Below are 27,493 nucleotides of genomic sequence, written 5' to 3'. Positions count from 1 at the left end.
TCAGGGAGAAACAAAATTTGAACAGACCAATTACCAGCAGTGAAATTGAATTGGTAATCAAAAAACTACCTAAGAACAAAACCCCTGGACCAAATTGCTTCACCATTGAAGACCTAATACCCATCCTCCTCAAAGTTTTCCAAGAAGTAGAAGAGGAGGGAATGCTTCAAAACTCATTCTATGAGGCCAGCATCACTCTAATACCAAAAGCAGCCAAAGACACCACAAAAAAAAATTACAAATCAGTATCCCTGATGAACATAGATGCAAAAATACTCAACAAAGTATTAGCAAACCAAATCCAAAAATACATAAAAAATATCATCCATCATGATAAAGTAGGATTTATTCCAGGGATGGTTCAATATTAAAAAAATCCATCAACCATCATACACCACATCAACAAAAAGGACAAAAATCACATGATCATCTTTGTAGATGCTGAAAAGGCATTTGACAAAATTCAACATCCATTCATGATAAAAACTCTCAACAAAATGGGTAAAGGGGGCTAGTACCTCATAATAAAGGCCATATATGACAAACCCACAGCCAACATCACACTTAACAGTGGAAAGCTGAAAGCTTTTCCTCTTAAGATCAGGAATAAGACAAGGATATCCACTCTCCCCACTTTTATTCAGAGTAATACTGTAAAGTCCTAGCCATGGCAATGAGACAACACAAAGAAATAAAAGGCATCCAAATTGGTAAGGAAGAAGTTAAACTGCCACTGTTTGCAGATAACATGATGTTGTACATTAAAAAACCCTTAAGAATCCACCCCAAAACCACTAGAACTAATGAATTCAGTGAAGTTGCAGGATACAAAATTAACACACAGAAATCTGTTGCATACCTACATACTAATGATAAACTAGCAGAAAGAGAATTCAGGAAAATAATTCCATTCACAATTGCATCTAAAAGAATAAAATACCTAGGAATAAACCTAACCAGAGAGGTGAAAGACCTATACCCTGAAAACTATAAGACCTATACCCTGAAAACTACCCCGAAATTAACAAAGACACCAATAAATGGAAATACGTCCTGTGCTCATGGATAGGAAATATTAGTATTGTCAAAACAGCCATGCTGCCTAAAGCAATCTACAGATTCAGTGCAATCCCTATCAAAATACCAACGGCATTCTTCAATGAACTAGAACAAATAGTTCTAAAATTCATATGGAACCACAAAAGCCCCGTGAGAAGGAAGAATAAAGCTGTGGGGATTACGCTCCCCTACTTCAATATCTACTAAAAAGCCACAGTAATCAAGACAATTTGGTACTGGCACAAGAACAGACCCAAAGATCAATGGAATAGAATATAGACAGCCCAGATATATACCCAAGCATATGTGGTCAATTAAAGTAAACGAAGTGGATCAAAAACCTGAATGTAAGTCATGAAAGCATAAAACTCTTAGAAGAAAACATGAGCAACTTTTTCCTGAACACTTCTCCTCAGGCAAGGGAAACAAAAGTAAAACTGAGCAAATGAAACTACATCAAACTAAAAAGCTTCTGTACAGCAAAGGACACCATCAGCAGAACAAAAAGGTATCCTACAGTGTGGGAGAATATATTTGTAAATGACATATCCAACAAGAGGTTAACATGCAAAATGTATAAAGAACTCACATGCCTCAACACCCAAAAACCAAATAACCTGATTAAAAAATGGGCAGAGGATCTGAAGAGATACTTCTTCAAAGAAGAAACTCAGATAGCCAACAGGCACATGAAAAGATGCTCCACATCGTTAATCATCAGGGAAATGCAGTGAGATACTACCTCACACCAGTTAGGGTAGCTAACATCCAAAAGACAAGCAACAACAAATGCTAGTGAGGATGCGGAGAAAGGGGATCCCTGCTACATTGCTGGTGGGAATGTAGGCTAGTTCAACCATTGTAGAAAGCAATATAGACATTTCTCAAAAAACTACAAATAGAAATATACCATTTGACCTAGGAATTCCACTCCTAGGAATTTACGCAAAGAAAACAAGATCCCAGATTCAAAAAGACATATGCACCCGTATGTTTACTGCAGCACTATTTATAATAGCCAAGATATGGAAGCAACCTAAGTGAATGAATAAAGAAGATGTGGTACATATACACAACAAAGTATTCAGCTATAAAAAGAATACAAATCCTACCATTTGCAACAACATGGATGGAGCTGGAGGGTATTATGCTTAGTAAAATAAGCCAGGCGGAGAAAGACAAGTACCAAATGATTTCCCTCATTTGTGGAGTGTAACAGTGAAGCAAAACTGAAGGAACAAAACAACAGCAGACTCAGACTCCAAGAAGGGACTAGTGGTTACCAAAGGGTAAGAGTTGAGAGGGTGGGTAGGGAGGGAGGGAGAAGGGGATTAAGGGGTGTTATGATTAACACACATAATGTAGGGGGGTGCACAGGGAAGGCAGTATAGCACAGAGAAGACAAGTAGTGACTCTAGCATCTTACTACAGCTGATGGACAGTGACTGCAGTGGGATGTGGGGAGGGACTTGATAATATGGATGTACGTAATAACCACAATGTTGCTCATATGAAACCTTTGTAAGATTGTATATCAAAGAAACAAGGAATACTCTCAAGTAGATGCTAAGGATCACTGGGTTTTTAATATCTTGCCAAATGCTTCTCTTGAAAGGTTAGATTTTTAGCTAAAAATTGTCTTTAATACTATGCCTCTTATATTATTGAAAGTGGTTGTTCCCGGGGCAGGGGCTTCATTTTAAAGAATAAATAATTGTCACACGTGAAAAACAAGATTCCTCCAGCTAGTTTTTGACTCTCTGCATCTCTTGCCAGTTTTAAACCTGGCACTCAAGACTGGAGTCACAAGTTTGTGGAAAGCCTGGGAAGACGGAAAAGCACTGCTGGAATGTAGTAAGGGAAGTGCTTTTCCAGGCATGCTTGGCAGTGCCAATTTAGTCAGTCATTGTGAGAAACATCTGAGAATAAGTGTGCTATTGGTTTCTGCTTTCTTTTCAGTTCCAAATCCTTCCTGAATTAGAATCAAGAGAATGTAGGGTCTTAGGAAAATACACTGGAATAAACAATAGTTATGGACTCACCTCTCAGGACATCTATTTTCAGATAAGGGGAAATTTTTCCTTAAAGTCACCAAGTTTAAAAGATGTGATTACAGTGAGTGTGTGTGTGTATGTGTGTGGGAGAAAGCAGCGCATGAGTGAGTGAGTGCTGTGTGTGAGAGAGAGAAAGCTGTTTGCTGAAGCCCCTGCATTCATCTACACATCTCTATATCAACCTTTCTAGTGGAATTGGACAGAGTAACAGGTGGAGAAGGTGGGTAGTGTAGAAATGAGACTGAATACTGCCACCATTCACATGGAAGTCAATGTGATGTAGTGAAAAACATGCTAAAATTGAACACGAGAGACCAGTTCTGTCATTTACTAGCTGTGTGCCGTAATTGAAGAAACTTAACTTCTGGGTCTCATTTCCATTTTGGCCAAGTATTGATAGCAATATTGGCCTGGTTGAACTTTCAAGTTTATTGGGGGGATTTCAATGCAGTTATGCAGATGAAAGCTCTTTGGAAATTGTAACAAACTAAATAATTGAGATGACGACGATGATGGGTGGTGGTGATGATGATGATGATTAATGCAAAGCCTGATAGAATGTCATTCAGATAAATTGTGGCTGTCAATTCTGGTAGTTGAATCTAATTTAGTAGTTATTTATGATTTGTAATTTGGAGTCCTAGTTTGCATTTTTATCTTGCCCATTATATTTGCATTTCTGTCTAGCTCATTATAATGAACTATGGTAATTTTTTTACAGATTTCATGGTGAAAGGGTGTTTGAGCTAATCATTGAAAAGATGGCTTAAGATCTTAACAAGGAAAGGTAATAGCTAGAAAGGGGCATTCCAGACAGTGAGTAAAGCATCAGCAAAACACTGAAGCATTGTAATATACTTGGCTCTGAGAAGAATCCAGGTGGATTCTTGGATGATGCCTAGATTAACAGAGGATAGGATAGAAATTAAGCCAAAAATGTGGCTTGAGGCCAAAGTATTGAATGCTATTTCAAGAAGTTGGGACTTGGTCTTAAAGGGAACAAGAAGCTATTGAAAATAGTTGAGAAGGGGAGCTATAGGTCTTAGACCCAGGTGGCATGAGGGACCTAAGAAAAAGGGTTCCTAGCTTGATTATTGGGGGGCTATTTACTCTATTAATAAAGAACTTAGGTAGAAGGAGGAATGGGCGCTCAGAGTATGTATTGGCTTTGGCATCTTTGGGCACTCCCCTTTATACTCTCTGACCTACAAACAAAAGATTAAATGATTTCGAAGACTCCATTCAACTGAAAGTTTCAATAATTTTTGTGATTTTGTTTAGTAACCTGTAGTGGTGTTTACCATTAAGATATCTTCATTTCTTAAAATCTTTCAGAAACTGACTACTGCCCAGAGGCAAGTTTTGAATTTACCTATGATTTTTTTTTACTTAACAAACATTGTTAAAGCTCTAATTGCTTTCCTTTAAGGGACCACGGATTTCCTCCCACAGCTTTGAAAATCTCTCTAGGGTTTCCCATAGGAATCCCTATGATTCCATTGGCTATAACCCACAGGGGTCTGCTGCCTTGAGAAGCGAGTGGGCAGGTAGCAGGTTGTTGTTTTAGCAGTTAGTGGTTAAATCCTAGTCTCAGAAGATGAAGAGTTGCGTTCTGTCCCAGCAGTGTTTCTTTATTGTCTGGTGTGGGAAGTAATGTAACAGAGCTGTCAAGCGTGTGACTCGAGCCAGACTGCCTGAGTTTAAATCCTAGTTATCTCTCATTAGATGTGTTTCCTTGGGTGAGTTACTTGACCTTTCTATGTCTCAGGTTCCACATCTGTAAAATGGAGATGCTAATACTTATCTCAGAGTTCATATTAAATTGCTTAGAAGAGAGCCTGGCACTGAGTGCTGTTCAAGTATATGTTAAATATTTTTACTGGTGATAGAGGACAGACTGTTGTTTAGCTTCTTTCTTTAACGAATTTAAATGGTTTCCCATAGCCAGCTTCCCAGAATATCATACATAGGGATTTTTTATCCTAATGAGGCTGCAAATGCCTTTCTAGGGAAGAAGGAAAGTACTTTTCCCTCCTGTGCCATCTCCCTCTTTCCACCCTTTTCCTCACCCTTCTGCCTAAGTGCCTTAGAATAACCTTGGCCAACCTTATCTGTTGTCTGCCCAGCTCCAGCAAGAGTCATAGACCAAAGGGTTTGCCATTACCACTTTAAAAATACTATAGGTTACTATTGCCCATAGTGGAATTTAGCTATATGAAGCATAAGACAGGCAGGAAAGCCCTGTAGATGTGGCTTCGAGTCTTTCTGTTTGTTCTCTTTGGCATTGACTTTTGCTTGTCCAGGATCTAGTGTGGTGGATCCTTTCCCCAGACAGACATGAGCCCTGAGCAAGGGAGTCAGCTTCTAGATATAACCAGTAATTGGGTGTTTTCTCTCACTGAGTTCTTGATGATGACATTCATATTTCATCCAGAAGTGTGACTGTTACAGAGGTTCTAGGAATGCCAGCTACTGTTTGTATTTTGGCCCTTCAGTATATCCCAGAAATATAAATATTTTTCTTATTTAGCCCCACTGAAGTTTCTTCAGTATTCAATCATGTGTTGTACTACCTCTAAACTGACCAGTATTATAGCCTGCAGTTGACTTTAAGACCCATTTTGTGATTTTGATTATGTCTGTTGTGTATGGAAAAGTAGCAGGATCGGTATGAAGACAAGGGTACAATCTCTTAAAACAGGCAGTCAACATGTGAACTCTGTGCTGGTCAGAATTTGCATCATCTCATTATCAGCATAAAAGGTGTTGTTCTTTAAGCCACCTTGTAAGTCAAACTAGTTTTAAGCCTTTTGCAAAGAGGTACATGTTAGGAAATTCTGAATGATGATCAGTCAGCCTAACTGATCCCAGATTGGCTCCATTTTCTACCACTGGCTAAATCCTGCTTCTAACTTCCATGGCACAGACTTAGACTTCTTCTGTATCACGACACTTTGTCCCCCAAGTTCATTTGCTACTTACCTTAGGTAGATTCCTAGGAAAGACTGACACTGGGACTTAGCAGCACTCTTGCCACTGTGGGGGTTACGGGTGGAGTGGGTAGGTACTCTACTCTCTGTTTGTGGATTCAGGGACAGGAGCCAGGACCTGACAAGGAGGTAAGATGTTAGTATGATGGGCAGTCTTCGTTGAGAGTCGCTGCAGTTTCCTGCTTCAACAGTGCTTGGACAGAACCCGGCGTTTGTCCTCCACCCCGGCTGGCCAGAGCCAGCCCAGCCCTCCGCCACCTCCTCACAGAGCCCTCTGACCCCCCAAAACTGCCGCTGCCGCTCCAGTGCAGTGCAGCCTCCGCCACCATCTCTCAGCTGCCCGCCATTATGACCGTCACCCCCTCTCAGGTGCGGCAGAACTACCACCAGGACTTGGAAGTGGCCATCAACCGCCAGATCAACCTGGAGCTTTATGCCTTCTGTGTCTACCTGTCTGTGTCTTACTACTTTGATAGCGATAATGTGGCTTTGAAGAACTTCGCAAAGTATTTTATTCACTGATCTCAGGAGGAGAGGGAACATGCTGAGGAACTGATGAACCTGTAGAACCAGCAAGGTGGTCGAATCTTCCTTGAGGATATCAAGAAACCAGATCGTGACTACTGGGAGAATGGGCTGAACACAATGGAGTGTGCTTTGCACTTGGAAAAAAGTGTGAATCGGTCATTACTGGAACTGCACAAACTGGCCACTGATAAAAATGACCCTCATTTGTGTGACTTCATTGAGACTCATTACCTGAATGAACAGGTGAAATCTATCAAAGAATTGGGTGACCACGTAACCAACTTGCACAAGATGGGGGCCCCCGAATCTGGCATGGCAGAGTATCTTTGACAAGCACACTCTGGGAGACAGTGATAACCAGAGCTAAGCCTTAGCCTGGCTTCCCAGAGCCACAGGGTGACTTCTCCGGTCCCTAAGGCAGTGCATGCATTCTGGGGTTACCTGTACCTTTTCTATAAGTTATACCAAAACATCTACTTAGGTCCTTTCATTTGTACCATTCCTTCAAATAAAGAAATTTGGTACCAAAAAAAAAGATGTGAGTATTATGTTCAGAGGCCTAACATAACCCAAGTTTCTACAGTCCTAAATGGAATGCTTTGTATCATAAGATGTCCTTAACCCTAAATCATTTGAGCTCACTTAGTGTAAAAATCCAAAGCTGCTTTCATAAATCTGAACAGTTGGGAATAGAGCAGAGTGAGTTTCCTTTGGAAAATCAGTCATTCTGGACTTTGTGATAAATGATTACCTAAAAGGGGTTGCTACTCTAACAGGAACTTTGAATTCCTGATTTCCCTCTGGTTGGCAGGCAGAGGAAGTATCTTTTTTTCACTTTCCTGGGGTGGCCTGGGTACTGTCTCATTGCCTTGTCATTTGTTGACTTCTTTTCCCTAATCTGTATTTGGTATGATTCTGAACAGCAAAGCTGAAAACACTGAACAGGTGCCCATGAAGTAATTTCCAAAAGGTCAGAAAGCCAGTTTTCTAGTGAAATAAACTAATGTTCTAAGAATTACTTTTCATCAAGAAAGAGAAGGGGGAAGGATAAAAGAAGGAAGTGTTCCTAAACTTAGATTCCTGAATCAGCCATTTATAGTTTCATGGGAAGACAAAATGAAGAGCAGTTATCCCAAAGGCTTTTAGCATTTCAGATATCTAAGGTATCAATTATAGAAAGTTTCTACTTGATGGTGAAATAAAATTTTGCTCTTACATATCAAATCCCAGACTGGTCATGCATTTGTCTCTTATACCTGTCTTACCTTAAGTGGTAGGTATCAATTTCATGGAAATGTAATGGTATTAATTTAGTGGCAGGTGCTTTGAGCTTAGAGATGGAAATACTAAGTTTAAATCCCAGCTTCCCTCCTTTCTAACATTGTAACTTTGAATAAGACTTTGAAGCACTGGCTCCTGTTTCTAAGTCAGTCTAAAGGAATAATAAAACCTCCCTCATAGGTGTGTTATTAGGAATGAATGAAATAATGTATGTGAAAACACTAAGCACAATGCTTGCTTAGAAAGTAGGGTTTCTTTTTCTTGAGATGGGAAAGTATAGCATCCATCATTGTTATGGAACTATCAGATTATTTGCTTTTATGAAACTAGATGACCATTAACTTCTTTTAAGTTTAAGAAGCCCAACAATTAAAACTACAGTGGTTATTTATGGAATAGTAAGAATAGTAAACTCCATCATTTTGCTGGTAATATCAAAACCATGTGCCTTTTGTTTCTCCATCTAAACTCCTGAAGACCCCATCGCAATCTTGGCAACTTTGCTATCTCACCACTTGAATGCTGGAGGAACGAATGAAATAAAAGAGTGTTACTGCAATTCGCAGCCATTTTGTACAAAAGAAAGGATAAATTTTTTGATAAAACATTGAATTTTGTTAAAAACAGAGGTTATGATAACACATTTAGTGGAGAGTAACATAATGATGCTGCAAATAAAAAGTGTGGTGGGAGTCACCATGTCTCCAGGCACACTGGAACCAAGCCCAGCCTGCATGAGGTAAAAAAGTTACTCATGTGGAAACTTGCTATTTCATTATGTGGCACATCAAAGTAACCTAATGAGAGCAACATAGAGGGAAGAGTATGTAAACAAGGGAAAATGGGCATTGTTTTTTCCATTTGTGAACAGTTCCTGGATATTCCCTGAACCTGTAGTCCTGTTTTTTCTAGTTCCCTTGCCCTCCTGACTACATTTCAGAGAGCTCCTGCTTAACTAGTACCCAATTCCTATCTTTAAGTTGAAGCTCCTTTTGTGCAGAGAGACATGTGTGACAGTAGATGCTCTCCTGATCCAGGTTCTATGGCTTTCACCTAACTGTTCGCCATCATTGTTTTCTCCTTTTTGGACTTCGATGTGTGCTGGCTAAATCGCTTTCGAACAAACTTCATGGGATGGACATAGCCTAATGAGCTCATTGCTGATAAAATCTATTTTTTCTGGGCTGAAGGTGCTAAGTGTGATGGTTGGGAAATACTGTCAGTGGTAGGAAAGGCATGAGTCAATGCTCTCTATAGGCCTGACTCCCTGTCAGCTTGGGTTGCTGTCAGGTTCCTGTATCTAGAGTAGATCCCCAGTTCATAGCATTAGAATCCAAGCTCCCTTTTGTTAACTTGTGTAATATATTGGTTGGTGCAGTGAGCAGGGTCCCTAAACTGCCTGTCCAGTGCACTGAAAAAAATAGTTACCCATTGTTCTGCTACTTTAAACTACAGCTGGTGATTTTTGCTCTTGTCTCTTTGTCTTTGTCCACATGCATGTTTCTATATAGTTGCAGTTATTTTATCTATTCTGTTCTCCATTTGTGTCATAAACATTTCCCATGTATATTTTGTATAACTCAAAACTTATAATGTAATAGCTACATAATTTGGTATGTTACAGGTTCCCCCTATTGTTACTCACTAGGGTTGTATCTAGTTTCTTGGTAGTTTTTGTTTGTTCTTATTTTCTTATTATGGGAAATACCAAAATGAACGTCTTTAGTATCACTTCCCAAAGTTTTCAGTAGCTAGATCCCAGAGTATGAACGTTTTATGGCCTCTGCTTTGTAATGTTATATTTTGTTTTCCAGAGCAGCAGTGCTTTTCTGTAGTGCTAACCAGCATGTTTCAAAATTCCCTTTAAAGTAATGCTTTTAAACATTTTAGCACATGCCCTTGCTTTTAGATGAATCTTTTATTATTGCGCAGAAAGTTCCAAGCAGCATTTACAAATAAGCCCTATTCCTGATGACTAGCTTTTTCTAGTTAAAGCTAGCAGCAAACATCTACCATGTTGGGCTACTCACTGCACAAAGCTCTGGCTTGACTACATATGTGATATGTTCCTAGTCTGGCACAGAGCCACAAAGTACATTTTTGGTGAATTGTTTTTACCCCTCACATCTGATGTGAATTCTCAAATTAGAGCTTTCATTACAGTTTTTTGCTAATACCATGTGGAAATACAGTGGTCTTGCTACATATTGTTAGTCACTTAAAAAAATGTCCTAGTATGTTGAGAATGACTGTATTTCTCTATTTGGTTCTTTGGCTCTTTGAAAAAATTAAAACATCAAATAAGATAAAGTCCTATGTAGCCGAAAGCCTCTATTTCAACCTTCTATCAGGGCTGTTTATTTAATGCATTATGAGTTTCCATGGTTCATGTTATCTTAGGGTATCTTGTGAGTTGATCTTGTGAAGAGAATCCTTGTGGTCCCTACTCTGGGCTAATTCTGTGTCTTAATTTTCACAGTGAACATAAAGATTCTGAGAAGAAACACAAAGAGAAGGAGAAAACCAGACACAAAGATGGAAGTTCAGAAAAGCATAAAGACAAACACAAAGACAGAAATAAGGAAAAAAGGAAGGAGGAAAAGGTATAGAATTTTCCAGGGGGGAAGGAGATGTGGGATGTGCTTTTCATTTTGTTTACCTCTAAAAGCAGGTAATGAAACCACTTGTATTTCATAGTAAGATCCGTTGGCCTTTGAATAAAAGGGTCTCTGTCAGAGGACTTTAGAGCCAACTATACACTTAAACTATGGAACTAAAGCCCTTTACAGCTGTATTTCGTAGTACCAAATCTGTCCATATTGTTACCTTACTTTTATATGGCAAATGGATAAATTGAGAATACAGGGTTTCTGGAAATGTCAGTTTTCCCTCATGATGCCATGTGGTCCTTCCTGAGTGAAAACAGTGCGCTGATTATGTCCTTTGTGACTGGAGTCCCAGCATAAGCAGTGCAAACCTTCTCAAGATGATAAGCTAATCTGGCTGCAGATGAATACTGTTGTGCATAGGTTTTTCTGAGGAGTTGTTTTTATTTTAGTTTCTGAAAATGTTTGTACTTGGTAAATTCAGATAATATGAAATAGGGAACATAGTGAAAAGTACATCTCCCTTTCACCCCTGTCTCATTGTCTCCATCATTCCTTTTCTGGATGTAGCCACTATATCAATTATTTGTATTCTTCCAGAGATAATCTCTGTGTATTTGGGTATGTGTGCATGCGTGCGTGTGTGTGTGTGATTTCTGAAAGACCCAGAGTGTTTGGGAAGTTGAAGGAAGGGAATGTGAATGTACTTTGCCTAAATCAGAGATGGCAGGAAATACACTATTCCTTTTTGTTTTGTTTTTTATTTCCTTTCTGTACTGCCAAGGGCATGTCCTTGAGAGGTGGAATATATTTATTGAGGGAGGGGGACCTGCCATCATTTAAAGGTAAAAGGCCCCTATTTTGAAGGAAACACTTTTCAGTAAATGGGATAATTCACCCTGATGAACTGTGAAAAATGAGTCTTAAAAAAATTTCAAGACCTTTAGTTCACCTGTTAAATTTTGCTAACAAGGGTCAATCTTGAATCAGGTTGCCCCAAGAGTTGAGGCCAGATATTCTCAAATAAGAGAGAGGCTTCTTCAGATTTAGTCCTTTTGGTACTAATAAGATACTACTATTTTCCTTTCAGGTTAGAGCCTCTGGGGATACAAAAATAAAAAAGGAGAAGGAAAATGGCTTCTCTAGGTAAGACCCCTCTGCCGCCTTGGTGTTCCTTTCTCTGGGTGCCCAGCAGGCCAGCTGCCCATGCTGTAGTGCTGTGTGGGCTTACCTGAAATACACTGACCTGACCATCTCCACATTTCCAAGGAGGGTTGGCAGTGAGGTATCTTGGTCTAAGCCAGTTTGAGCATTTCTAGAGTGCCATTTAGTGAAACTGACCAGCACGTTTTCCAGAAGACAGTGAGTGGAGAACATTGACAGGATGAAATTTTTAAAAATTGACATGTAATTTACATGCATAAAACTCACTTTATTAAAGTGTATAGTTTATTTGTTTCTGGTATATTCACAAGTTTGTTCAACCACCCTACCACCCCACTGTCTAATTACAGAACACTTTTATCACTTGAAAAAAACTCCATACTCCTCAGTAATAATTATGGGGTTTCCTTAGATTCCCTACTCTGAGTTCTACCTTAGTAATACAGTAGTCTCCCCTTATTTGGGGTGGTTTTGCTTTTTGAGAGTTCAGTTTCTTGTGGTCTGAAAGCAGATGGTCCTCCTGATGAATCATCAGGTCAGTAGCAGCTTAACTGCATCGCAGTGTTCTCATCGTTCACCTCACTTCATCTCATCACACATGCATTTTATCATCTCACCACATCACAAGAAGTGTGAGTACAGGACAGTAGGATACTTTTAAGTGAGAGAGAAACTACATTCACATAATTTTTCTTCAGTATATTGTTATAATTGGTCTATTTTACTATTATTATTAAATCTTACTGTGTAATTTATAAGATAAAGTTTATCATAGGTTTATATGTATATGTATATGTATGGGAAAAAAATAGTATATAGAGAGCTCAGTACTATATAAAGTTTTAGGCATCTACTAGAAGTTTTGGAACGTATCCCCCACAGTCAAGAGGGGGCTACTTTATTCTGAAGCTAATATGTGGAAATTTACTTGATACACATTTTAGTGGTAGGTGTAGATTTAAGTAGAAATATATTTTATTTTTTCTAGAAGAGGAGGAAAATGCAATGCACACTATCTAGAGGTCACTTTTCCTGTATTACATTGCCATGTTGATTCTGTTTTCCTCATCACTGTCAACTCCCTAAAATAAGCCTGAAGATCTCCTCTATTTCAAAAACTAGAAGTCTATGATTATGTATTCTGACCTACTTTGCTGAATAGCAGAATGGATTTACTAGGAGTGTTTGCATACATTTTCTAGGACATTTTGTTCGAGAGTTTTGCTTCCTTGAAACTTTGAACTTTCAATTTTGTTTGAGAACTTTTTTGAAAATTGTACCGTACGGTGTACTCTGGGTCCCTTAGACTAAGAGAAGCAGGTGCCCTCTTCAGGCTTGTTTTGTAACTGTTCTAGGAATCCAGAATAGTAAAATTCAAGTGTACCTTAGGTGTTCTGATTTCTCAAGTAAAGTGAGTATAGGATAGCTATTTTCTGCCAAGAGACTACCTAGAATTTTTATTAAATTAATACTAAGATGTGAATAAACTCTCTGAACTTAATGTGTAGTCCTAGGTTGGGTTCTACTTTAGACTTTATGGGTTAGAAGATGAGGAACACACCCTGTGAGGCCGTGGTCTTTACTTTCATATTGCTGGACTGCTTGCTAGCTTGCATGTGTGTTTTGTAGAAAATCCAGATGCTTCGCTGGATGGAGTACAGTTTTCTGGTAAATTGTTTCAAAAATTCTTCCTTCAGGCTAGTAATCGTTCCCACGTGTTTTTAACTTCACCCATGACAGTGCTAGGACTTAGCATTTACCTAACTAGGTAGGTAAATGGCAGTGTTCCTTTCCTTTCTGTGCAAAACTTTTGGAGATTTTAGGCTCTTGGGGCTAAGTCAGTGATTTCTGTAGTAGAATAACAGCTATGTAGGTTGGCATTTGGGGAGTGTGCAGAAATAAGGAAGAAAGCTAATCTCTTCAAACTTTCAAATTCTGTTGCAAGCAAGGGGGATCCAGTATGCCTGGGGGGTGGTGTTGAAAACCCTGTGAATATCCTGACTCCTTTGGTAGCTGAAGGTGCCAAAGGTGCCAGAGCACTTCTGGGTGCTTATCCCTTGGACTCATTAAAAATACAGGTGGTTTTATGTCCTTAAGAGATATGGGTGGTTTTACGTACTGAGTGAGTAAGCTTTGCAGGTGCTTCTGGCTGTGAGCAATGAGGTTCTGATGAGATGTGCCAGGCCAGGGAACATCCCAAGGCTCTGGTGATTGCTGGTCCCATGGCTTTTTTTACTTGTTCCTTCTTATTTTTGGTTCAAGATAGTTGTCTAACAGAACCATCTTTTTTATATTCAGGAGGCAAAATCTTAAAAATAGAGCAAGGCAGTCTTGTTTAAAGTAAGTAAATCAAGAGAGGAAGTAGAACAGTGAATAGATGCGGCTTAGAATGACTTGTTTGTTCTGGACCTGCCATTTAGTATGTGCCCCCCTTTTGTTGTAATTTCACTTCATTATTTCCCTTAGAACTTTAGGGTACTAAATTTGAGAGATAAATTTTTATTCTTCATATGTAAAGCTGTATTTTAGCTTTTGGAGTCCTAGAACAATTAGTTCAGATCATTCATAGGGTCAAATACGTAGTAGATCCCTCATGCAATGTAAGGAAATAATTTAGACTTGTTCCTGTTGCAGTTTGGGTCGTGCTGGCAAAGGCAGCTAAGATGTGGTAGAAAAGAACGCTGACGTAGAATAGGAAGTCCTGATCCCAAACCCTGATATTGGCTGTACATGTAAAATGAGGACTACTACTCTCTTCTTCACGGGGTTGTGGTGAGAATTAAGTGAGGAAAAGTGCTCATGGACAATCTTTATAATACATACAAATGTATGTTGTTATCCTTCATATCAGCTGCTTCTCAGATAATTAATCCCTACTTTGGATTACTTTATATAATATTGACATTCCAAAACTCATTAACTAGTATTTTTTTTTCTCTTTAGTCCACCACGAATTAAAGATGAACCTGAAGATGATGGCTATTTTGCTCCTCCTAAAGAGGATATAAAGCTATTAAAGAGATCTCGAGATGAGGATAAGTGAGTATTTGCTAATATTTTGATTTTTTTTAAACCAAAAAGTTGTTTAAATGTGATGTATGTCTCTATAACACACAAGAAACTGCATGAATTGACTTTTACTCATTTGGAATTTGTGATTTAATGGTCTAGGCAACTGATTTCTCTTCAAATTATGAAAAGTAGGATTTGCTAAGCCAATAAGAAGTGTGTACCTGGGGCTTAAACGGAGAATACATATTTAAATTTTTCTTATTAAAGAGGTAATTCATGTTTATTGTAGGAATTCCAAATAATACAGAATTCTTAATATTTAAATTATTAAAGTTACTTTAAGTTTATCATTACCTACCACAGGTAAGTTTTCACTATTAAATTTTTCCTAGGATCTGTGCCTGTCAGTCATTCTAAGTGAACTATTAGTATACAGAAGTAATAAAATTGCTCTTACTTAAAACAGTTATTTGAGACTTATATGTGCATCTTTCTCAGATTCAGTTAGCAAAGTTAAAATTCTGTTCATTATTTTCAGTCTTGTATAGCTTATTATGCTCTAGGAATCTACAAAGGATTTATGATAGAAAGTGGTGGAAAGGGAGGAGGGAGATACTTGGTGAACTCATTTGCATTCCTTCAGAATTCATTTAGAATTTCTTTCCTCCCCTTTCTAGCCAGTTATTACTTTGTGGTAGTGATTGTTGCACCCTGCATTTGGTTTCAAGATTTCCCTCTTCTAGTGGCATCTATTTCTGTATATATCCCTCAACTCCACTTCCCTTCCAGGCCTGCATGTAGTATAAAGTTATTTGTGTCGTTTTGTATAGGTCTATAACTATTGGTGCTTGGTCTGGCCTTCTTTACTCTCCGTTCCTGTTCTTGACTGTAGAATGCCCAGCCAAAAATAATAGCAGCCATGCATGTATTGGAGGCCTATCAGAAGAGTTTGGAGGTCCTGATCCATTGGTGAGAACTACTGAGTCACAGTTGTGTTAACTACATATTCATGTTCCCCTTTCTAGTGCTGATTATAAACCTAAGAAAATTAAAACAGAAGATATCAAGAAAGAGAAGAAACGAAAACTAGAGGAAGAAGAGGTTAGTAAAGAGACAACTTAGGCCCTTTAGTGCTTGAGTTTGAAATAGGGAGTTTTCCATAAAACAACTTTTGAAGGCAAATGGATTTTAGGAATTTACTGGTCTGTTATACATTTAAACACTGGAAAAAACTCAAGCCATGTAACAGTGGTCATGGCACTGTTAGTTTTAAGATCTCTCTTAGCCTTCCTGGGTGTCCTCCCACAGCTGGGCTGCTAACTAACATTTTTGGAGAAACTCCACCATCTTCATACATACAGAGGAAGTGTTAACAAGAAATTATATTTTGGCTTTTCCCTAAGAATGTGTTTTGGTGCCCTCTCATATCTTAGCAAAGCTTGCTTGTCTGTCACTTTGGGTAACTAACTATCCCTATTGAAAGCCCTTAAATGTGTGCCCCTTGGACAAAGGATGAAATCTAAGCTCTTTACCACAGCTCCCCTGATCTTGTCCCTTCATCTTGTGCCTCTTCTCTAATTTACCTTGTTCCATGCACACTGACCTTTGTTTCTTTTCCACGCCAGGTTCTTTGTGCTTCAGAGCCGTACATAGCACATGTTCCTCTGTCTAGGAAACACATGCTCTTCCCTACTTCTGGCTTTGTAAACTTCCTAAAAGTCTCAGTTCAATTCAAGTACTTTTCTGAGGGTTCTATTTGATGCTTGTGTTAGACATAGAATACAATAATAGTACGGTTCCTTCTTTTGGCACTTTGCATTTCTTGTACTAAAGAGTCTTAGCAAGTAATTCAAGAGAAAGATGTCAGAAATTCAGGTGTCTTAATCTTGCAGTCTCCTGAGAGAATTTGTTGAGTGAGTTCCTAGCTCTTAGACTGCATCTGAGATGAGTCACTATCTTAGTCAAAATGGATTCATAGGTGTAAAGTTCATAGCTTGAAGTGTGAACAGTAAAGATAGTGATAGGGCCAGTGAGTCTTAAGAGTGTAATTGGTCATGGTAGTAATGAGAATGCTATTAAGAATTAAAATTAAATGAAATAGGTGCTTACTGTGTGCCAGGCACTATTCTTCATGCCTTATGTGTATCATTTCATTCAATGCTTATACCAACCCTTAGAAATAAATACTGCTACTGTTAATCTCCATTTTACAGATGCAGAAACTGAGGATAGGGAGGTTGAATCATTTGCCTGAGGTAACACAGCTACTAAGTAGTAAAGCTAGGATTTGATCCCTTGCATTCTGATTTCAGAGCCAGCACACTAGCTGCTATGTTATCCTGCCTCCTGTGGGACTTTGTTGATCCTTCAACTTCACAAGCAGGGAGAAGAGGGTCTTTAATGAAATCATATTAAGAATATTAATGAGTGGGTGAGCTATCAGAGGGATGTTAAGGTTCTGGATTTATAGAATTGTAGTTTCTCTGACAACCAGTCTGTTTGTGGGAGAAGTTCAGGTTGAAGTGAGCCAACTGAAGGAATTTAGTGTGAAATGCTGAGTTAGAGATATAGTAGTCAGTTACTCTATTTCCGTAATATCATCAGTCCAGACTAATGAATTAAAAATGTAAACCTTCAGCTCTGCGTGCTTTCTGTATCACAGTTTTGCTTATGTTGCATTTGTGTAAAATAATACCTTTCTCTGAGTTTGGTAGAGGTTAGTAATAACTCATTTGGAAAAAAGAATGGTTGACTTCATTTTTTTATTATTTTGTTTAACAACACTTTCCCTACAGGTGGAGGAAAAAAATGCAGGCTGAAAGGCCGAATTAATACAGTCTTACCTTGGCAGAGACCCCAGATGGCAGGATCACTCATTAAACCTCACTAGCTAGCTATATTTTTTTCATTTCTGGAAATTGTTCTGAAGTGTGTCAGTGACTGATTATCCCATTTTGAGGCTTGAAAGCATACAGTATACCAGCAGTTTCCTGATGGGACTGTCTGCATGTCTGTTCAGAAGCTGTTCAGAGAATGTCTTTTTTAAGTGAAAAACATTTCCCTTTCCTGTGTTTCAGGCTTAAATAGTAAACATTATCTGAATTAATGTGATCCTCTAATACTTTCTCCTCCTAAAACATACTTAAACATTTATATTGTCCATCCCTCTATTAAAATTTGTGTATTAGAGTCTTGCCTCTCCGTCTACCCCAAAGGTCATTTGCTTTAAGACCCCAAGTTTATCTTGATTGCTATACTATCATTGTAGTCCTAAATGTTTATATATTACAGTCATTTCCATGAGTCATTTTGTTTTTTTTCTGGTTAACTTGGGTTCCTGTCATAGTAGCTATATGACCTTGAGCAAGCGACAAAACCTCCGTTTCAGAGTTTTCCTTGATTATAATTGGAAGAGGTCAAACAAAACTGTCTATTCAAGCTCTACCATTCTATAATTGATACTAAAATGATTGAAACTACTTTGCAGAGCTATATAAAACACTGAATAAAGACTTAAGTTATCTTTGAATAGTTAGAAAAAAGGAAAATATTCTTCAAAAGAGTTTAGTTCTGTTGAGCACATTTTTGTCTGGGTGTGTTTGTTTTGAGATTTATCTCCTGTATTGGTGAATTGTCCTTGTGATGTTGGGTGCTCCTACCATTGTAGGATTGGTAATCATTTCAGGACCCCCCCCTCCCACCGCAAATACTTGCTTACTGCTTCATGTCTTTCTGTATGTAAAGAGTGGTGATAGGAAGTATATATACCCCACTAGACTAAATCAGGAATTTCCTTTCAAATTGTATATTAAGTGTCTAATACAAGGTCTCCTATAGTCATTATTTTGATGGTATTAGAAGAGATTTAAAGATGAAGTAGATTTGAAAGTAAGTGAGGACAATGTGCTGGGATTACTCTCTGTGGCAGTCCTTTCTCAAACTCCCCTGAGCCTAAAAATAAAATAAAATTTCCCAGACTCCTCCCCTGCAAACTGAGTGTTTTTACCTGCTTTCTCAGGTAGTCACTTGTTAGGGAGTTTGGGGAAATACTGCTCTGGAGAAAGTACCAGTTAATTTCTAATCATCTATCCAATTGAGAGGATTGGATTTAAGAGCTTCTCTAGTTGTGATATTCTGTGATTTCCACTTTTTCTTCCTAATGGCCCCCCGAAACTACTTCTAGAAATGTGATTTGTCCTTATTTAAGTGCTTTCTCACCATGTTTCTTTGTAGGACGGTAAATTGAAAAAACCCAAGAATAAAGATAAAGATAAAAAAGTTCCTGAGCCAGATAGCAAAAAAAAGAAGCTGAAGAAAGAAGAGGAGCAAAAATGGAAATGGTAACATCTCAGCACTGGGTTAAAATGTCAGCTCGTTGATTCTACAACCTAATTAAACAAGATTGTTGAATTACTAAAATTAATAGCCTAGTATTTGGGGGAGGAGCGAAATACTTAAAAGAGTCTAGAATAACATTCTGAAGTGTTTTCCAGGTCCTAGTGAAAGCATTAACTAGCTGTCAACCTATTGGATCTCAAAACTAGGTCCCACCTATTAAAAAGAATGAACTTGTAGAAGTAGACCTATGTATACATGGGAATTTAGCATATGAAGAAAGTGGCATTTAAGATGATAGGGCAAAGATGGATTATTCTATAAATCAGGTTGGGGAAACTTTGTTTAATAGACAACCTCCACAAAAAAACCTAGATGTATGCTTTCATAATTGTACAATAGTGAAGACCTTTTAAAGCAAGACATAGAATCAGAGTCATAGGGAAAATATTTGTATATTTGATATATCAAAATTAAAATCTTATATGTGGCCAGCAAACAAAATCATGCCATGAAAAAAAAAATGAAGGGAAAATATTTGCAATGCAAAGGGATAACATTCCTAATGTGAAGAAAGGTCTTATAAAACTTGAAAAGACCAGTCTGTAAGTGAGGAACAGGCAGTTCATTAAAGAAAGTAAGTGATTAGTAAACGTATTAAAATATGGTGAACCTCACAAGTAGCAGAGAAGGATGCAAAGAATAATAAATGATACATTTTTGTTTAATGGTTCTCAAATTGGGAACCATGAATAAGTAACAAAATACGGAGGGTTGTTAGTATGAGAAAACAATTTTCTAAACAGTGGGAGTGAAAATTCAGTCTTGACGGAGGCCAGTTTAGCCAGTAACAGGTTACCTTTAGGAAATGTGTTTAGGTGGGAAATTTTATTTTCTATTTAGTAAGTTTGGGCATATTAGAATTTTTAAACACACGTGTGTTTTAAATGCTGATTTTCCTTAAAACTTACATTATTGACTATACCGGTAATACATGATTCTATTTATATTGAAAAAATATCAAATGATCCAGAAGTGTAAAGGAAGAAACAACAGTTGTCTTTCCCTTTTTTCCCATTCCCATTTTTCCTTTTTAGCTTTGAAGTAACCACTATTTGTAGTTTGGTGTGTAGAGTTCCAGACCTATTTGTGTGCATTTACTTGATGGCTTTTATTTAGAACAAGAATCTCCCCAGCATCTGTGGGGAGAGGAGAAAGATCAGTAACCAGGGAGGTGGCCGAGATGAGCAGAGCTGCAGTGGCAGAAATGCTCTCAGCACAGCTGTGTAATTGACATTGTTTGTGTGAACATACGTAGGGCTCAAGGGGCTCAAAAGAAGGTGCAGGAAAGGGAAATCACAGAGCAACGGAATCCTGGGCCTTGCCAGAGGTCAGAGTCAGAAAACAAAAGATCATGTGTTTTTTTTGAACTCAGTTTTTCAGTGACAGAGTATTAAAAGGTTTTTATGACCTTTAATAAAATGATTTTTTTAAGACAAAATAAAGTGATTGTATAAATCGGGTTATTTGGGAGTCATGAGACTGGTGAGTTAGTAATTCATCAGTCTGTTGTCTCTCATGCTTCTGTGGTGGGTGCTCACGAAGTATTTATTGAATGAACAAATTCGTTCTCTTGTCATCACTAGTTCCTTGCTGTCTGCCCCTTTTTTCTGGAGCCTTGGCTCTTACTGGGTCCTGAAGCAGATGTCCTCTTATCCTGGTTCAGCCGTTGTGTGTGTGGAATTAGGTACCCTTGAAGTGTCCAATAGCCTAATTAGGCTTCTGTGGTTGAAATCCTTATCAGTGTTATCACACGTTAATTCTGTTACCACACATTGGTTCTTGTTTTGGTTTAAGTGGGACTAGTTAGTCTTTAACTGAAGATGCTTAAACTGAAGATGCTTAGTTTCGGGGTTAGAGGAGTCTTTGCTACAGTCTCCATTGCATGCTTTTCTTAGGCCTTGTTAAATTTTGTGCATTCTTAAGCACAATACTTGATGGCACAACTTAAGTTTTTAGAAGTAGAGAACAGGAATGATTGACTACTTAAGTGATGATGGCTTGCCCTTTCCTTTCCTCACTACCTGACAGAAACAAACAAACATTGATCCTTATCTCCCTTCCCTCTCTTTGGTAATTGTGGGGATGGGAAAATGGTTCAGATCCCCCTGGGTTTCTTTACTGCATCACATTTTCCCCATAGAAACAATGTTATAAGTTGTGGCAGTCTGGTCAACTTGTCCATGAAAACTTACTTAACCCAGATCCGGTTTTTAACTGCTAACCATTGTACCTGCATAAGGTTTCATCTCTTTCTTGAGTTAAGTATACTTTTTTGCATCAGGGCTGTCCTGTTGGAACAAATCCCATGTTTATTTTAAGCAGAGGATCTTCACAAAAGGACCTAGAAACTGGGGGAGTGTTGCTGGTGTTAAGGTGTGACTTTAAATGAGGTTTTGTGTCTCAGCAAAGGTGTAAAATGCTGTAAGGATTTCAGATCATAATGTAAGGAATTAAGTGTTGAAATACGAGGACTCACTAATAATACAATCAGTAATAGTGATAAATGTATGGAATATGGGTGGTTGACATTTTCCTCAAAGCAGAGAAATTCCTTGATTCCAGAGATTAGTTTCTAGCAAGCTGTAGTGTGTGACATTTGTTTCTGAAATTCTAAAAGTTATGTGCATTTTATAGTATATCATGAGGTGCTTGTTAGCTGCGAGAGAACTGATTTCAAACAGCATGAGTGTTTTTTCCATCTTACATTTCTAGCACTTTTCCACTTTCCTCTTTTCAAGCACGTTTTATTTTCAGATTGATACCTAATTTATGAATTCACAAGTCAAGCCTGCCATAAAGAAGTCATTTTGATATCTAAGTACATTTTCCTTAATTTTGTTGGTGAACCATTGATGGGACCTAAAAAGCGAACACTACTGTTTTTATTTGTACAGTAGTAGTTGTTGGTTCAGTGCTGTCAGCCTGTTGGAAGATAAGTTCTTTCTCTTTAAAGTGAGGTTTTAGAGTTGAGTGTTTAATTTTTTTGTTTTGTTTAAATGGTGAAAAAGTTTTATTTTGTTGGTGAAAAATTTTTGTTGGTTTAATTTTTTGTTGGAAAAATTTTGTTTGTTGGTTTAATTTTTTTGTTTTGTTTAAATGGTGAAAATGTTATTATGAGTCCTCAGGATGAACATGTTGGAATAGGAGAAATTATAAAAGCAGTTTGGAGTCTTAATTTAAAACACTGGAGCTGATGAAAAGAGGTGAACCAAGGCCCCGGGATAAGGGAAGACCTGGTGTTCTGAATGCCCTCATGGTTACTCTGACTGCCGCAGATAGGCCTCTTGCAGTTGACCTCACATACATGCCTACATACAGCACATGCAGTACATATATGTGCTCTAGGATTTGGAGAGTAGTAAGTAGACTCTAGATTTGAGTGGGTTCCTGCATCCAGACCTCCTCCTGCCATGTCTAATTAGGAGATATCGCCAGTTTCATCCCTATAAAGTGGTAGGTTGTTTATAGAGGATCACTAATGCTCTTTCTGGGTCTAAGATTTTACCTTTTGACTTTGAGGAGTTTTAAAAATTATTTTGAATTGTAAAATCCAAAAACGTAAAATTTACCATCTCAACCATTTTTAAGTGCTTACTTAAGTGATTAAATACATTCACATTGTGTGCAGCCATTACCACCACCATCCACCTTCAGAACTCTCTTTATCTTACAAAAATGAAACTCTGTTAAACAAGAACTCTCCCTCATCTCCCTTTTTCCCCAGGCCCTGGTAACTACCATTCTACTTTCTGTTTCTGAATTTGATTACTCTAGGTACCTCATATAAGTGGTAACATAATTTCTTTCCTTTTGTTACTGGCTTATTTCACTCAAGACTCATCCTTGAGTGAATGCTGTGACATTTGTCAGAAGTTTCCTTCTTTTTAAAGGCTGAATGATACTCCATTGTATGTATAGACCACATTTTGTTTATCTATTTCTCTGTTGATTGATACTTACATTATTTCCACATTTCAGCAATTGTGAATAGAGTTGCTGTGAACATTTGTGTACAGGTATCTGTTTAAATACCTCCTTTAAATTCTTTGGGGTGTATTCTTGTAAGTGAAATTGATCATCTATGTTTAACTTTTGAGGAGCCGCTGTACTGTTTGCCATAGAGGCTGTACCATTTTACATTCCCACCAGCAGTGCACAAGGGTTTCAAGTTTTCCACATTCTAGTCAACACTTTTTTTTTTCTGATTTGTTGTTGCTTTTGTTTTTGTAATAGTCATCATAATGGGTGTGAGTGGTATCTCTTAGTTTTGATTTATATTTCACTGACAAGGGTGTTCAGTATTTTTTTTTTTTTTGAGAGGGCATCTCTCATATTTATTGATCAAATGGTTGTTAACAACAATAAAATTCTGTATAGGGGAGTCAATGCTCAATGCACAATCATTAATCCACCCCAAGCCTAATTCTCGTCAGTCTCCAATCTTCTGAAGCATAACGAACAAGTTCTTACATGGTGAACGAATTCTTACATAGTGAATAAGTTCTTAGATGGTGAACAGTACAAGGGAAGTCATCACAGAAACTTTTGGTTCTGATCACGCATTATGAACTATAGTATTTTTTAAGATGCCTAATGGCCATTTCTATAGCTTCTTTGAAGAAATGTCTAAGTTTTCTGCCTATTTTTTGATTGAGTTGTCTTTTTCTTGAGTTGTAGTTCTTTATATATTCTGGATATTAATCCCTTATCAAAGTTACGTGCTTTACAAATACTTTCTCTCATTCCATGGGTTACCTTTTTACTCTATTATATCCTTTGATATACAGTTTTAAATTTTGTAGTCCAATTTATCCTAATTTTCTTTTGTTGCCTGTGCTTTTAGTATCGTGTCTAAGAAATCATTGCTAAATCCAGTGTCATGAAGCTTTTGCCCTGTGTTTTCTTCTAAAAATTTTATAGTGTTAGCTTTTATGCTCGGATTTTTAATCCATTTTGTGTTTATTTTTGTATGTAAGCATATAAGCTTAACTTCATTGTTTTGCATGTGAATACCCAGTTTTCCCAACACCATTTATCAAGAAGACTGTTCCTTCTCCATTGAATGGTCTTGGCATCCTTGTCAAAAATCATTTGACCATATATGTTGACTTTAGTTTTACAGTAATAAATACTATTGTTACAGCACAGTTTGATACATATAATTTTATTTGATATTTGAACTTTGAATATGTATAATTGGCCTTCAGAAGGATTCTGAACAACTATAGGGCTTTTCATTTTAAGTTAAGAGATAATGAACATTAAAATCTGTGAAGTTTAAAAATAATTCTGTTATAAGACAACTGACTCACTCCTAAAAATCAAAATGGTTGTGATGAGTAGGTCTGTCTAATTCCATAGAAAGACTGAACATGTCAGCCAGTTGCAGTGCATGATCTTTAATTGGCTCCTGGTATATAAAGTACATTTTGGATATAATTGGGAAGTTTTTGTATGATCTGGGTATTAGAATGAGACTAGGGAATTATTAATTTTCTTAGTTATGTTACTATTATAGTTATGTGAGAGAAAAATATCTTTTTTTATATAGATGTTGACATAAATGTTTAGAGGTGAGGTATCGTATCTACAGTTTACTTTGGTTCAGCAAAAAAATAGGAAATTTAGCATAGTGTGAACAATGGTATCTAGGTGGTGGGTATACGATTAGTCATTGTATTATTCTCTGTCTTTATGTTTGATCATTTTTAAAATAAAAGCGTTGTCAAAAAGGTGTTTCCACTGAGCTTTACATTCACTTACCAGTGTCTGCAACATAGCGCTAGATGGCCTGTAAGTATCTTAAACTTAGTGTACCCCAACTGAACTGTTACTTCCCAGCTTTATGTTTCATTATGTACTTTATGTCGTTTTCCTTGGATGTCTGCTCTGCCAGCAGACCTTTTCCTTTGTACCAACAACATAATATCATCTCTGTCGTGTATACCACTGTGTTTTACTGTTACACCATTGTGGTAAAACAGCTGTTTCCATCAGCTCCTTGAATGATGATCTCTTGTATCCAGTATCTGTTCAAAAGTATTTTCCCTCTTCTCCTGAGTATTCCACCTTACTTGTGAGTGCTGGCTTTTCCAAAGTGAGGGATACTGGCTATTTTCATCTAGGCTTTGAACATGTAGCCAAGAGTCATTCCAGAGCACTGATCAGTTGAACAGATAATTATTTGGACATTGTAATAAGGGATAATCTTTATATTAGGTAAAGTAATCACTAAGTGGGGTTTTTTTTTTTTTTACTTTGTCTTTTAAAGGTGGGAAGAAGAGCGCTATCCTGAAGGCATCAAGTGGAAATTCCTAGAACATAAAGGCCCTGTATTTGCTCCACTATATGAGCCTCTTCCAGAGAGTGTCAAGTTTTACTATGATGGTGAGTTGTTCCAAAGTTGTCCAATGGTTAGCCAAGAAAAGAGTCTCCTGTTTAGGAATAGAAAATGAGGAAGGATCTTGTGGTGTGTAATCCTTTTTATTTATTTCATTTTATTTTGTCATGTTGTGGTTTGGGGAAAGGGTTATCAAGTGTTGACTTAATTCTTAAAAAGCCCATGTAATGCTGAAGAAGTGCCTTGAGAAAGGGGTTATTAATGTCTTAACTACATGGTCCCCAAAAGGTCCATCTACATAGCTCACAGCACTTGGTTTACAAACTGAATGTTTTTATCTGAAGTTCATTTCTAAGGAGCTACTCTGCAAGATTACAAAACCTTATTTGAATTGTAGTATTTTATTTTACTGATATAATGTAAACTGACTCGCTATTTATCACTAGAAATAGTACTAGTATTTGGTTGAGGACTAATCAGTCTGCCAGTAACCTCTGGGCAGGGCTGGTGGGTGTCTGTCATAGACTACATAGCACAACACTATGCCTTTGCTATATGTGCAGCCAAGTCTGATGAACTTGGTGGAAAAATGCCCTGCCTCGTTCTCTTAGAACACTCAGAATTGCCCATTAACTACCATCAGTAATTCTGTCCTTAGGTTGAAGACTGGAGAGTAGTCCTACACTCCTCTCATTGGCAGTGTAGCAACATATAGATGGTAACGCTCCACTGATTCTTACTCCAAGAGTTACCTTCAGAAATAGCTGTGGCATTTTTACTCAAACCCTTTTGTGCCTAAGATTCACCAGGTGGATCTGGGGCCATTTAATAGGTGTGGAGTAGTAGTGAGTGCTTCTAATCCAAGTGGTTTGCCAACCAAACTTTGCAAAACACTGGGCAGGAGACCTGCTGAAAAGATTAGTGGTGAACATTCAGAGTTCTGGTGCATCTCTGTCCAACCACAGTAGCCTCAGGGCCATGGATACTTAGAAGTCAAGGTAGTAGTTTATATTGAAAGGCTGGGTCTTAGTAGAAGTGAAAGAAGTGTCAAACTTGGCGAGCTCAAATTCATTTTTTAAAACTATGTTTAGTCAGTGTGCCTGTGTAGACACCAAGACACTGCAGTGGACAGGACTGACTAATCCCTCGTGGAATGGCATTTGCAGTCTAGCAAGACCTCATAGCCTGCATCAATAAACATGGCAGTGCTTGCATCAGGTAAACATTCTGATCTGTGTTCACTAGAGAGCACAGGACAGAGTTCTCCTGTCAGCCCTCAGTCAGTCTTTCCTGGAAACTCCTAAATATGACTCAAAACTCCAATGGAGAGAAAGCATAGAACCTTAAAAAAGACAGTCATGAAAGTGCAGGTATTTTATAGCCCTAGTCTGGGCTTACCAAGTGGTTTAGAAAGCTCAAGTGGTAAAGCCTCACTGTGAAGTTCAAAGTAATTTGGAGGAAAGCTAGATTTCCTAGTCTTTGAGTTTCTCTTAACTTTTCAAGATGGGAACCTGGCACCTGAACCAGTCAACACTGGATGCTGTGGTCCCTTCCCCTATTCTTGCCCAGTCCTTGATGATTATAGAGCTCTAGCATTTTCTCAGTTGGATTTCGCTCTGGATTTTCGTCTCTTTGATTGTGTAAACTCCCACTCTACAGTAAGTCAAGAAGTTGTGTTTGACTTATTAGTGTAAATTGATAATATAAGCCCCATCTACTGGCTTACGGAAGAGAATTTGCAGAGTCCTTTTAAACCTGCTGGGAGGGGTTTGGGGGGGGGCATGGGGGCAGGGGTTGGCTGGAGCAGTGAACTGCCTCTGCTGTGGGCCTCCAGTTTTCAGCTGACTCAGCAGTTCCCTCTTCCTGGAGCTCAGCCTTTCCCATGCAGCACTACCATTGCTAGGACCTTCAAGTCATCCTCCCACTGCTCTGCTACTGGGAGCTGTCATTTCATCTTTTGACAGCTCATCTTAAAAAAAAAAATGGTGGCATCAAAATTGCTTCCTCTGTATAGGGACAGAATTCAGTAAAATTGCTCAAAGGGTCTCCATTTTATACCAA

General features: G+C 38.0%; 1 protein-coding gene and 1 pseudogene across 1 annotated transcript in view; both read left to right on the top strand.

Moving 5' to 3' along the window:
• The window catches only part of TOP1 (DNA topoisomerase I), a 92,382-nt gene that overhangs the window by 35,792 nt on the left and 29,097 nt on the right, over positions 1-27,493 (top strand). Inside the window, exons 4-9 of the mRNA XM_017676426.3 lie at positions 10,392-10,515; positions 11,609-11,664; positions 14,626-14,721; positions 15,720-15,795; positions 18,928-19,034; positions 25,364-25,479. Of these exons, the coding sequence (XP_017531915.1) occupies positions 10,392-10,515; positions 11,609-11,664; positions 14,626-14,721; positions 15,720-15,795; positions 18,928-19,034; positions 25,364-25,479 (575 nt within the window). The remainder of the gene's footprint in view (positions 1-10,391; positions 10,516-11,608; positions 11,665-14,625; positions 14,722-15,719; positions 15,796-18,927; positions 19,035-25,363; positions 25,480-27,493) is intronic.
• Positions 2,473-10,385, top strand: LOC140849465 (ferritin heavy chain pseudogene; annotated as a pseudogene).

Source organism: Manis javanica, chromosome 5, assembly GCF_040802235.1.
Source record: "Manis javanica isolate MJ-LG chromosome 5, MJ_LKY, whole genome shotgun sequence".
In the NCBI taxonomy this organism is placed as follows: Eukaryota; Metazoa; Chordata; class Mammalia; order Pholidota; family Manidae; genus Manis; species Manis javanica.
This window is presented reverse-complemented; position numbering and strand designations above follow the sequence as displayed.